The sequence below is a fragment of the Artemia franciscana genome, chromosome 2, assembly GCF_032884065.1.
Source record: "Artemia franciscana chromosome 2, ASM3288406v1, whole genome shotgun sequence".
Classification (NCBI taxonomy): Eukaryota; Metazoa; Arthropoda; class Branchiopoda; order Anostraca; family Artemiidae; genus Artemia; species Artemia franciscana.
Genome location: NC_088864.1, coordinates 12,469,034 through 12,482,887, shown reverse-complemented (window position 1 = coordinate 12,482,887; position 13,854 = coordinate 12,469,034). Strand labels below are relative to the sequence as shown.

Here is a 13,854-nt window from a genome sequence, read left to right as displayed (position 1 = left end):
CCTAAAGTCAACGGATCAAAATTTTGAGATAGCCATTTTGTTCAGCATAGTCAAAAACCATAAAAACTATGTCTTTGGGATGACTTACTCCCCCACAGTCCCTGGGGGAGGGGCTACAAATTACAAAATTTGACCAGTGCTTACATATAGTAATGGTTATTGGGAAGTGTGTAGGCGTTTTCAGTAGGATTTTTTGGTTGGGGGGAGGGGTTGAGAATAGGGGGATAGGCTGGGGGAGCTTTCCATCGAGGAATTTGTCATGGTAGAAGAAAATTTCCATGAAGGGAGCGCAGGATTTACTAGCATTATTAAAAAAAACAATAAAAAAAGAAATATGAAAAAAAAATTTTCAGCTCGAAGTAAAGAGCAGCATTAAAACTTAAAACGAACGGAAATTATTACCCATATGAGGAGCTCACCTCCTCCTAATACCCCGATCTTTACGCTAAAGTATTTTTAGTAATTTCAACTATTTATTTTACGGCTTTGGTGATTCAGGGGTCATTCTTAATGAATTTGGACAAAATCTAAGCTTTAGTGTAAAGAGCGAGGTACTGACGAGGGGGCGAACTCCCTCATATATGTAATAAAAACATGAGAATACAAAACTTCTTTACGTAAGCTAATTTATAAGTTACGTATATCTTTTACTAAAAAAAAGATTCGTAAAAAATTAAAAGTTCTAGTTGCCTTTATCTTAATTAACAAAAAAATCGGAGGGCAACTAGGCTTCCTCCCCCGCTCTTTTTTCTCAAAATCATTCAATCAAAATTATGAGAAAGTCATTTAGCAAAAAAAAATAATAAATATGCAAATTTCGTTTTAATTATTCCTCTGCGGAGAGCCAAAATCAAAACATGCATTGATTGAAAAACGTTCAGAAATTAAATAAAAAAAAAAAACAAGTTTTTTTTAACTGAAAGTAAGGAGCAAAATTAAAACTTAAAACGAACAGAAATTACTTCGTATATGAAAGGGGCTGCTTCCTCACCAACATCCCGCTCTTTACGCTAAAGTTTTTTACTGTTTTAAAAAGAAGAGTTGAGAGAAAGAGTCAAACTTTAGCGTCAAGAGCGGGATGTTGGTGAGGAAGCAGCCCCTTTCATATACGAAGTAATTTCTGTTCGTTTTAAGTTTTAATTTTGCTCCTTACTTTCAGTTAAAAAAAACTTGTTTTTTTTTATTTAATATTATAATATGGTGAGTGTTGGTTTTGTCTTGTCGACGAATTTTTGTGTGTGCATGACAATAAAAACTAATTATTGGCTCTGTCCGTCGCATGTTTTTTAAGTAAAATGAATTTGAATTTAAATAATGTATTTGTCTGGTGTACCATAAAAGGATACGACCTTCACTAAATCTCTTCTATCGACTGAATCAAATGTTTAAAGTACTATTGTAAGCACTTATTGTTACTCTTCTCAAAATGTAACGCTGCCATTAAAGGTGCATAATTTTGATTAGCGACACAAAATTTCTCTATAAATTCGTGGTATTCAGGCATCAATAGTTTTAAGATGTTAAGATGGCGGAAAGGTCATGGGAGGTAAAAATGTTCGTGTATTGATATCATTGGTATTTCAAAAGAATGCTGTTATTTTATATAAATGTTTTGGCGCTTTGCACTTGGTGAGTTTCCCATTGGAGTTGCATCCACTTGGTGAGTTTCTTAGTTGCATCCTTGCTTTTGTGCTTTCATTGAGCTTTCTTTTAAAAAGATTAATGGTACTTGTATGATATGTCCCTAACCGCTCAAAATGTTCATGCATTGACGCACTGTAAACCGGCTTCTGACGTTAGTTTCTTTTAGATTAGCGTGAGAAAAGAGAAAGAGAAATGCCAGAATAAATGGGAAATATATAATTTGGGCTATATATTTGCACATTAGGTGGGTTGGGGGTAAAGTGTTTGGACAGTGTGAAGTCAGAAAACAGTTCTTACTTCATAATATGCGAATAATTGTAGCCAACACATTTTGCATGTAGACCTTCGGTACTTTACCCCTACCCCACCCCGTAATGTCCAAATATATAGCCCAAATTTGTTTCCTAAGTATTATATTTTTTATCATACTTAGACATATTTTATTAGGATTAACCTAACTTTACTTTTTGAGTGGTAGGGGGTATATCGTACAAGTAACAGATTAATATCCTCTCGTGGAGATAATTCCAAGTGAGTGTGTAATGCAAAAAAAAGGCAGGGTTATGGGTAATCTTACCTAGGTCTTGCCTCCTTTAGAGAAATCTAAGCGAGCTATGTTCCAACGTGTTTGGCTTGTTACTCTGACAAATGTACACAAGAACCCCTGAGAAAAAGGATTGAGGTATACTTGTGGTATTGAGTGTGCATTTGTAAGTATGGTTGAGTTTGATAATAGGTATGGACATAGTCTATATATTTGAGTTATCTGTGGCTATTTGTTTATTTTTCCTTTCACTAACATGCTTTAAAGACTAAGCACCGGCTAATTCGTAACGTGATAAGGGCTGCCTCTTGTTTCAATCTATAATACACAATTCCAGAAAGGTTTTAAAAGGGAAAGAAGGTTCTTCTTAGTAACACTGCTGTGTTAGTGGCGCTCTTTCTCAATTTTAAGTACATTCACGTTAAAGCCCCAAATGTTCTCTTCTATTTAGCTTCTTTTGTTGAAGCTTCTTCTTCTTTCTATTTCTCTTCTTTTGTTATTTTCTTTGTTGGCAAAATCGAGCTGGCAGCTATAACATGTTAACCCATAAACTGATGACTCGCTTCTCATGGTATGGACACCACGTATGACAATTAAGAAAAAATAATATAATAAAATAGCCGACAAAACGGGGGTAAAATCATCCATTGTACAGAGAAGAAGAGTACAAAAGCAGATATTTAGGCAGAGATGTCCGCCAAGCCATCTTCAGTGCTCAAAGAAGAAAAGAAGGAAACTAACCTTTTGTAGTAAACTCAAAAAGAGCAGTAGAAAAAATGAATCAAACTAAACTAAAACCAAGCCAGAATAAATGATAGACCATTCACCGATTAGATTGGGCAAGAATTTTCTGTCTAGCGATTGACTTAGCTTGCCCAATGACCCGATGTATATTAAAAGTGCGGTCAGGTGATTCGTAGAACATATTTAACAGACATCAAGCTTTCTTCAGATTTGTTTTCTTCCTTTTCTGTCTTCTCTAGTTCTTGTCACTGCTAAATATAGATAGTGTCACAAAAAAAATGGTTTTCATGCTTCTTTTTCTGTAAATCTAAACCAAAGTCAAAATAGGTATCTCACATTTAGTGAGCATAAGTAATTCTTGAGAGATTTGTATCCAAAACGTTTACTTAGAGAGAGAATACTTATATTAAAAATAATAAAATGAAACATTTTATAACATCTTGCACGAGGTAAATAAGGATAACCCAAGTAAATAAAAGATATTTTGGCAAACCAACGATGTAAATGCTTTGCTTGCATTAATGCCTAATTGCCTTCTCCATAGAAAGATCTTGTACATGCCAGAAATCTCACTAAGTATTTTTTAGTATATTTTACTAAGTAAATTTTGCAAAGAGAAGTAAAGAGCGAATCTACACATGACTAGAAATACAGCCGAATAATAATTCGTGCTTTAAATGAACATCAATAAATAAATAAAGCCTAGAACCAACAGAAACTACAATAGAAAATCAAGTCAAATTTAAAACGAACAGATATTGCCCTTTGCGATTTACTGGGGGAGAGGGTGCTAAAAAAAGGCCGTGAGTGGGGGAGCTGGTTGCCCTATAATCACTCGACTCTTATAAATGGCGCTGGAGTGTTCAATTTCCAATTGAATGACTTGGAGAAAAAAAAAACTAATACATGGGAAAAACATATAAAATTATATGCAAAAACGGAACTCCTGGCTATTCAGTGGCAGTTTCTGAAAAATATGTTATCCCACGTTTCAGAAAGATCTGTCTGCAAAAGCTGTTATTGTAGTTGCAGTGGATTTGCTATTGGGAAAATACCGAAATAAAGTTCAAAACTTGAATTGAATAATTGATAATTGAAAAACTCAATTTATTGCCCGGAAAGTTTTTTGGGTTTGTGGCTGAGTTTGCTCAAACTCAAGTTCAGTTTTGGAGCCAGTATAACATGGATTGGAATAAAAAAAATTCATTAGAAATGTTTTTGCTAAGACTATTTTTGATTAAATTAGAATTAAAGATTAGTAAAAGAAAGACACGTGACTTGTGAGTGTTTTCCAGTTACGTGTATTCTTCCCTGTACTTTTTCACCCAGCTTGCTGTTATGACAACTTAGCACCCAAGTTAACATTAGATTAAAAATAATATTTTTCTCCTTTTTTTAAAAAAAAATTGGATTGACCTTACTTTGGCTTTCTAGGGCTATAATGAGAGAAAGGTTGAGATGGCTAGGAACGTTTTGTGGATGATGGATGACAGATTACCGAAGATGTTCCTTGTCGGCCAATTGTCTAGGGTCAAACAAAAGCAGATGGGGGTGGAATCCCAAATGGGGTGAGAGGACGCCGTAAAGAAAGATTTAAGGGAAATGGAAGCTTCTTGGGAGGATGTAAAGAGGGAGGCTTTAAATAGATCGGAATGGAGGTGAAGCGCGCGGTTATCTGTTGGCCTCAGGCGGTTCGGTGCTGCATTGATTTGTTTGTAGTAGTTCACCATTTTACTATGAATAGTATTTGACCCCGACATTGGGTCTTTCAGAAGTGTCACTATTTTTCTAACTGTTTTCGTCATTTCAGTATTTATCTATATGTTTTCCATAGTGCTCGTCTTCTGCTTACTAATTAACCGTTGCCTTCCCCCCCCCAAAAAAAAATTGCTACCGTTTAATATTTAATTGAAGTGTGTATTGAACAAGGCTTTACGTAGGACTTTTTTTTGGGGGGGGGGCTAGGGAGCTCATAAATAAAATCTAAAAAAATACATAAAAATTTGTTTATATGCATTTTTGTTACGTGTTGAGCATTTGGGGAGGGGGGTTCAAACTTCCTAACCCCTCCTTGGGAATGACCTTGATATTGAATTAAATATTACTTGTCGTATATAATCGTTCATAACATAAATGTTGCATTATTTTCGCTTCTAAATTAACGACGCTCAAATCAATTCCAGATTAAAAAAAGATTTAACAGACGAGATAATTAATGTTGAAAAGCTTTAAAGTTCTTTTTTTCCTATTTTCTGTCTCTAGATAATATTTTTTTGTCTAACTGGACTTAAAATCTAGAAAAACACCCTTAAATTTTTTTACTTTTATTTTTTCCTTATGAGTTTCATTCATTTGGTGCATGACGGAATTTAAAAAAAAATGATTCTATCATTGTTCAAGCTTTGTTTAAAGCATGTATAATTGTGTTTAATGTAGTTTTATGTATAAATTCGTAAACATTGGAAAAAATAGAGAATATTGACTGGAAATGAATTAATTTGATTCAGTTAACAAGTAAAAAAAAGGCTTTAACAGATCATTTAAAACAAGCATATTGGCTTTGTATTTTTTTTTCTTCGTTAATTAAAGAAAAACTAGAGTAAGAAAAATAATAAATTACTTCAATGAAGTCATGACAAGTAGTTAGATATAGTTCTGGAAATATACACCGCTATACATCCTACCGATTAAATAATGAATAAAGGTTCTGAAATTAGGTTGTATTTAAAAGGTTTGAAAACTGTCCTTAAAAAAGGAGGGGGTAGCTGTTTAATATTATCCGGGAAACTAATGCAATTTTTCTGTAAATTTAATTTTTACTTCGTTTTTTTTTTTGGATTCTACTTAGTTCCGGCTCATCTGGCTTATTTCCTATTCTTTGTGGCGATTGTAAATTAAGTTAAGCCATTATATTTTGATTCTAGTGGAGAAGGTATTGATATACCGTCAGGAAATTGTACGTTACCCCGTTTGCCGTATCAGCCTTCTGCGGGTCACCAACCAAGTGCATCCAGACAGAAAGATGCTGCTAAAGATACTGCTAAACCTCAGGCTCCTGCCCAACTCCCTCCTGCTCCGGCCACTGTACGAAAGCCGAAAGGTTTGCTATCAAGATTTTCATTTTAGGTTTACTGTCATTATTAGTGTACGGACAGGCCTAAACATGAAGATCTAATCTTAAAAATTTACAAAGGACCAACTCCCAGTCACAAGAATTTTTTAATTAATCGAATACACCCTAAACTGCAGTGAACTTCAGGTATTTTAGCTTTGAAAATGTAGTTCTTTTTTGAACAGTCAAAGGCCCTCCCTACGAAGACTCACTAGTCGAATACTGGATCCTTTGCGTAGTTTGTTTGATATATTGGTAGGTTGCTACTTCACATATCAGACCCTTGAATACGGATTCTAAATCCATAATTTGTGAATATAATGCTTGTATAGCTAATATGCGACCCGTCGTTTCTTGTAGGGGGGAGGATTAGTCAAAACCAGAAAAACTTGAGCCTTTGTTTCTGTATAAAGAATTACAGTAACCACTTTTTTCTGAAAAAGATGGGTAACCTGGGGTTGAAACCTTGCAGGGGTAAGTCTAAAACAAGTAAAACTCTGTCCAAACCTATTCTAAGGTTCACAATTACCCCCGCCCATAAAGAACCATTTCTCTTTAGTCCTCCCTTTTACTTTTAAAGTTGGACTTGTCTTTAAAAGTATGTATTAAAAGTATACTATTTTAAAGTATTTAAGTATATAAAAGTATACCATTTCAAAGTGTGATAGCTAGGAATTTGGCAATTCTCGTTGTTGTTTTTTTTTTAAGTAGTCACCATATAGTGTTTAACTACCCCAAATAGAAGTCATTACGTGTGCCCATAAAAAATGGATGCTTTCTTGTGAGGAAAGTATGGTAAAATGCCAGATATTTGCCAATAAAAATGGAGTTTTGGTTTCTAGCAAATATAGATTGAATATAACTCGACCAGCCACAATAACTAGGGTTGGTGTGTTCATAGATAAATTTTTAGAAAAAAAAAAATAGTTGAAATGTTTGAGGTATCTGCAGTTTGTTTTGTTAGCGATCTCTTTGTTTTTTATGAATTTTTTGTTGTTTATATGGCAACAAACAACAAAGAGAGATAAAATAAATAAAAAAAAATCAGACAAGATTGCGGCCAGTAGAGAGAAAAGAGATGAAAGACTAAAATATCGCGGACATTTCGCCTGTACCTAAACTAGGCGTCGTCAGTACAAGATAAAAAGAACAAAAACCTTAAACTAAAAACATTTAAAACCACCACCAATAATAATAACAAATCCTGCAATTAAACAAATAAAACCTAAAAAAAATAAAAACAAATAAAACCATTACCAATAATAATAATAAATCCTACAATTAAGAAAGCCTCCTGAAACTTTTGTTTTGGCTCTGGCTGAACATACATTCTTTCATCCTGAACATTTTGTACAATTTGATGAGGCTACAACTATTTCTAATGATAGTGGTTTTTCTCAGTGGGCGAGGGAGGCTATAGAAATTAAGAAAAATATGTTTGCTAATCTTTCAGTAAATAGGGACACAGGGAATTTAAATATTGACCCAATTTATGATAGTGTTTTGAAAAATGAAGCAATTGTCAAAAAGGGAATTAAAATTTTACATAAGCACCAGGGGACAAAATTACCTACTGGACCAAAAAGAGTTGCCTCAACATTCGCTAGCAAGAGGATTATTTCGCAAAAGAATAGTTAACTCAGTTTACATTTTCGTAATTTTTACGCAGTTGCTTTGATGTTCTCGTTGAAGTAACTTGAATTGCTTCTTATCCCTACGTGGATCAGTAGTGACGATTGTATTTATTACTATTGGTGGTCGTTTTATTTGTTTTTAGTTTAGTGTTTTTTTCTTTTTATCATGTGCTGAGGACGCCTAATTTAGATACTGGTGAAATATCCGCGTTATTTTAGTCTTTTCTCTCTGGCCGCAGTTTCGTTTGAGGAATTTTTTGTTGAGTTTTATCTCTCTTTGTTGTTTGTTGTCACGTCTAGCCAGTTCAGCTTAAGCACTTTCATGTGTATATTCCCCTTGGGCTTTTGAAATACACTGACCTATCTATCTATCTGTAGTATAAAAAAATTCAAAAATTAAAAAAAAGACTTGTACAGCAATGTGGTTGATCCGGAAGTTCTGAAAATCCTTTTTGTTTCAAAAGTATTGCCAAGTACATTTTTGTGTTGCATTGTAGTATGCTAGCATTACCATCTATTGCCATTATCGACGATTTCCAAGGTTCACAGTTCGTAGGTTTTGCATTGGTATATCTATGTCTATATATATATATATATATATATATATATATATATATATATATATATATATATATATATATATATATTTATATATATATATATAAGTTGTTTGTTTGTGGGCGTCTGTTGACTTACGTCATGTTTGTGTGTCGACCGATGTCATTATAAGGATTGAGCATTATGCCGTCTTGAAGTTGTTTGTTGACTCACGTCATGTTTGTCGACTGACGAAATTACAGACCGGGACACCGGGACACAAATAACGGCCGGACACAGGGAATATAAATGACGACCGGGACATAGGGAATGTTCGATTAGCAATCACCATCAACAAGCTCAAGGGCAATCATTAGAATAATGAAGTATAGATCTGAATACGGATTGTTTTTCCCATGGACAACCGGGAAACAAATGACGTCCGGGACACGGAATATAAATGACGACCGGGACACTCAAAGAGAAATTAGAGACCGGGACACACATGTATATTTGTCGACTGACGTCATTATAAGGATTGAGCATTATGCCGTCATGAAGTTGTTTGTCGACTGACGTCATGTTTGTCGACTAATGAAATTACAGACTGGGACACCTGGACACAAACGACGACCGGGACACAGGGAATATAAATGACGACCGGGACACTCAAAGAGAAATTTCAGACCAGGACACAAATGACGACCGGGACACAGGGGATATAAATGACGACCGGGACACAACTGCAACGGGGACGCTGGGGGGCAGAGGGGGGATATATAAATGAAGACGATGACACAGGGAATGTTCGATTACCAATCATCATCAACAAAGCTCGAGGGCAATCATTAGAATAAAGAAGTATAGATCTGAATACGGATTGTTTTTCCCATGGACAATTATATGTTGCATGTTCAAGAGTCAGTAAACCTGATAATCTATTTATATGCACAGACAATGGGACAGCTAAGAATGTTGTATATTCGCATGGCGTGCCGAGGAATCACAAGAACAGCAAGAAAACAGGCTTGCGGCTAAAGCATGCAAAACCGCGCAGTTAGATGAAAATCCACCTGGACAACGAGAGTCAAAACATATCAAAACTGAAAATGATAGCGATGATGATTGGGTTTGGGATTTTGACTTGGATAAGGTCATCAATGCCTACCAGATTTAAGTTAAAAAAACAAAGGTTCTGCGATATGTACTTCATAGTGACGCTGAAAAATAAAGAAGAAAAAGAAAACTGAAAAAATAAAAAAGGTAAAAGACTAAAAAAAACTAAAAAGAAAAAACACTCAAAGAGAAATTACAGACCGGGACACAAATGGCGACCGAGACAGAGGGAATATAAATGACGACCGGGAACCTCAAAGAGAAATTACAGACTGGGACACCCGGACACAAACCACGACCGGGACACAGGGAATATAAATGACGACCGGGACACAACTACAACGGGGACGCCGGGGGCACAAGTGGGATATATAAATGACGACCGGGACACAGGGATTGTTCGAATAGAAACTACAGACCGGGACACAAATGACGACCGGGACACCGGGACACAGGGAATATAAATGACGAGCGAGACATTCAAAGAGAAATTACAAACTGGGACACCGGGACACAAATGACGACCGGGACACAGGGAATATAAATGACGACCGGGACACAGGGACACATCATTAGAATAATGAGGTAGAGATCTGAATACGGATTGTTTTTCCCATGGACAATTATATGTTGCATGTTCAAGAGTCAGTAAACCTGACAATCTATTTATATGCACAGACAATGGGACAGCGAAGAATGTTGTATATTCGCATGTTTTACGTAGTGATATATATATATATATATATATATATATATATATATATATATATATATATATATATATATATACATATATATATATATATATATATATATATATATATATATATATATATATATATATATATATATATTTATATATATATATATTTATATATATATATATACTAGCTGTTGGGGTGGCGCTTCGCGCCACCCCAACACCTAGTTGGTGGGGGCGCTTCGCGCCCCCCCCCAAGCCCCCCCGCGCGCGTAAGTCGTTACGCGCCATAATAGTTACGCGCCATTGTAGTTGTGTCCCTATGTCCCACCTGTGAATATAGATAGATATATATATATATATATATATATATATATATATATATATATATATATATATATATATATATATATATATATATATATATATATATATATATATATATGGTTTTAACTACGTAAAACTTGCGAATATACAACATTCTTTGCTGTCCCATTGTCTTTGCATATAAATAGATTGTCAGGTTTACCGACTCTTGAACATGCAACATATAATGGTCCATGGGAAAACAATCTGTATTCAGATCTATACCTCATGATTCTAATGATTGCCCTTGAGCTTCGTTGATGGTGATTGCTAATCGACCATTCCCTGTCCCGGTGTCCCGGTCGTCATTTACATCCCCCTGTTTCCCCCGGTGTCCCCGTTGTAGTTGTGTCCCTGTGTCCCGGTCGTCATTTATATTCCCTGTGTCCCGGTCGTCATTTGTATCCCGGTGTCCCGGTCTGTATATACATTCGTTTTTTAGTTTTGTTTTTCTCCTTTATTTTTTTCCTTTTTTTTTCTTTTTTAGCTTATTTAGATTTTTAGATTTTTTAGTTTTTTTATTAGTTTTTAGTTTTTTTTTCTTTTTAGTTTTTTTTGTCCCGGTCGTCATTTATATCCCCCTGTTTCCCCCGGTGTCCCCGTTGGTTTTTCTCCTTTATTTTTTTCCTTTTTTTTTTCTTTTTTAGTTTATTTAGATTTTTAGATTTTTTAGTTTTTTTATTAGTTTTTAGTTTTTTTTTCTTTTTAGTTTTTTTGTAGTTTTTAACTTCTTTTTAGTTTTGTTAATTTTTTTTTTTACTTATGTCCTGGTCGTCATTCATACTCCCTGTGTCCCGGTGCTTCCCGGTGCTTTGTTGATTGCTAATCGAACATTCCTTTTGTCCTGGTCGCTTTCTCTTTGAGTTTCGTCATTTATTTTTTTCTTTTTTAGTTCTTTTAGTTTTTACCTTTTTTAGTTTTTTTTAGTTTTTTAGATGAAAATTTTTTTTAGTTTTTTCCTTTTTTTCTTTTTAGTTTTTTATTGGTTTTTACCTTTATTTTAGCTTATTTTTCAGTTTTTTCCTTTTTTTAGTTTTTTTTTATTTTTTATTTTTTTTAGTTTTTTACCTTTTTTTAGTTTTTTTAGTTTTTTTAGTTTTTTAGCTTTTTTACTTTTTTTATTAGTTTTTAGTTTTTTTTGTAGTTTTTGCCTTTTTTTAGTTTTTTCAGTTTTTTTTTTAGTTTTTTATTGGTTTTTACCTTTATTTTAGCTTATTTTTCAGTTTTTTCCCTTTTTTTTAGTTTTTTTTAGTTTTTAGTTTTTTTCGTTTTTTACCTTTTTTTTAGTTTTTTTAGTTTTTTTAGTTTTTTAGCTTTTTTATTTTTTTTTATTAGTTTTTAGTTTTTTTTGTAGTTTTTGCCTTTTTTTAGTTTTTTTAGTTTTTTAGCTTTTTTATTAGTTTTTAGTTTTTTTTTGTAGTTTTTGCCTTTTTTTAGTTTTTTTAGTTTTTTAGCTTTTTTATTTTTTTTATTAGTTTTTAGTTTTTTTTGTAGTTTTTGCCTTTTTTAGTTTTTTCAGTTTTGACGTCACCTGATCCAGTTTTTTCAGGTGACGTCACCTGACACATCCATCCACACATCCACAGACAGACAACTTATTTTTATATATATAGATATATATCTTTCTATATTCACAGGTGGGACACAGGGACATAACTACAATGGCGCGTAACGACTTACGCGTGCGGGGGTGCTTGGGGGCATGTGAAGCGCCCCCATCAACTAGGTGTTGGGGTGGCGCGAAGCGTTACCCCAACAGCTAGTATATATATATATATATATATATATATATATATATTCACAGGTGGGTCACAGGGACACAATTACAATGGCGCGTAACTAGTATGGCGCGTACCGACTTACGCGCGCGGGGGACCTGGGGGGCACGCGAATTCCCCCCAATACCTAGTTTTTCTGTAATTGTAGCCAAAATTACGTTTTTACTGACCAATATCTGAAAATTCGGAAAATTCTCGATCCTATACAAGCAGTATTGTCTTGCAGTTTTTAGTTGCCCCGAAGTAATCTTTCTCATTCGGTCAAGCAAAAAGTATGACTCTAGACAAAATCATATTTTTACCAGTCAATATCAGGTATTTTACCATACTTTTCTTATAAAGATATATATATTTTTTTGGCACAGTGGTGACCTCGACTTTGTATGGTTTTGACTAAATAATAATAATTTAACTTCTATTGAACTAAAATTGAAGAAAGATAAACCTTCACAAAACTATAAGGTGGAAATTTGGAGATACTCACTTTGAAATAAAGAGTATTGCCTTGCGTTTTCTGTGTTCTCAAATCGGGCTTTTTTTACTATACTGTAAAGAGTCTACTTCTATGTAAAGTGTGACTTTCTCTCTTCTTTAGAGTCTTATGGTAGCGTTGGCCTACAATAGGTGGTTCGACAGATGGAGGATGACTAGCGTCTCTAACTCTCATAAAGTTTATATGTAGAGTATGAAAATGTTTACTTACACATCTAATACAGTAAATGTACATACGATGAGGACAGAAACAGAATTTAGAACTTACTCAATTAATCTTAATTGGTGGTTTATATTCAGTAAAACAAGTAGATAAGCATTGGAACATGTGACAGGAACTGACTTATTTTAATCCGACAACTTAGAGGAATTTCTGTAAATCCTAAAAATGAAAATATGGATATTGTCATCTAAGAAATGGACATTTGACATAACCTGAAAATTTTTATTATGCCTCTAACACGGTAAAGCCTACCTTCGCCAAAGTTTACAATACCAAATAAAAAAAGGCTTTCTTCCAATGAGGAAAATATGTACAATAAAAGTTCAATAGGACAAATCTTTTTATGTCATTGAAACTACAAAAGAATCTCTGGATATTTCCGTCATATATTCAATGGCCGTCTTCGGCAGATAAACTTTATCTGCTGAAGATCGACTCTGTATATGTGATCGAAATATCCAGAAAATGGTTTGTTGTTCAATTGTCAAATATAAGGATTTGTCCTATTGAACTTTTGTTTGTACGTCATGGAAAGGCAGTGTGGTCTTCGAAAATACCTACGACTAAAATGTGTTGCGTCAATTTTCAATTTTGAAGATTGTGGGTCTGGCTATGATTTCGCCACATCTGGTCTAGACCTCTGGTCTATTGTAGCGCTTAATTGCCTTTTTTTTACAGTGTTTTGATCACATTGCAAATATGAATTTTTGCAGTTTTTATTTACTCTCGTTAGTTTCTACTTTATATGTTAGATAAAAAAGAAAAGAAGTAGCAAATGACGACTAAAAAGTAAATTAAGTTTATAACTCAAACATAAGAGTAACTACAAGAGTATGAATTAGTACTTGTGTCGCAATCTAGTGTTTGGTGATACTTATCCTTTTTTTAGTGTAAATATAAGAATAATTAATTTAATTTGTGTAGATGGTAAAATTTGTGTCTCTTTTGTGTAGAGTCTCTTAAT

At 34.0% G+C, this 13,854-nt stretch overlaps 1 protein-coding gene across 2 annotated transcripts in view; it reads left to right on the top strand.

The window, feature by feature from the left end:
• The window catches only part of LOC136037375 (gametocyte-specific factor 1-like), a 47,731-nt gene that overhangs the window by 29,881 nt on the left and 3,996 nt on the right, over positions 1 to 13,854 (top strand). For both annotated transcript variants that reach the window (XM_065720108.1, XM_065720115.1), the window contains one exon: positions 5,857 to 6,032. In XM_065720108.1, coding sequence (XP_065576180.1) covers positions 5,857 to 6,032 — 176 coding nt within the window. The remainder of the gene's footprint in view (positions 1 to 5,856; positions 6,033 to 13,854) is intronic.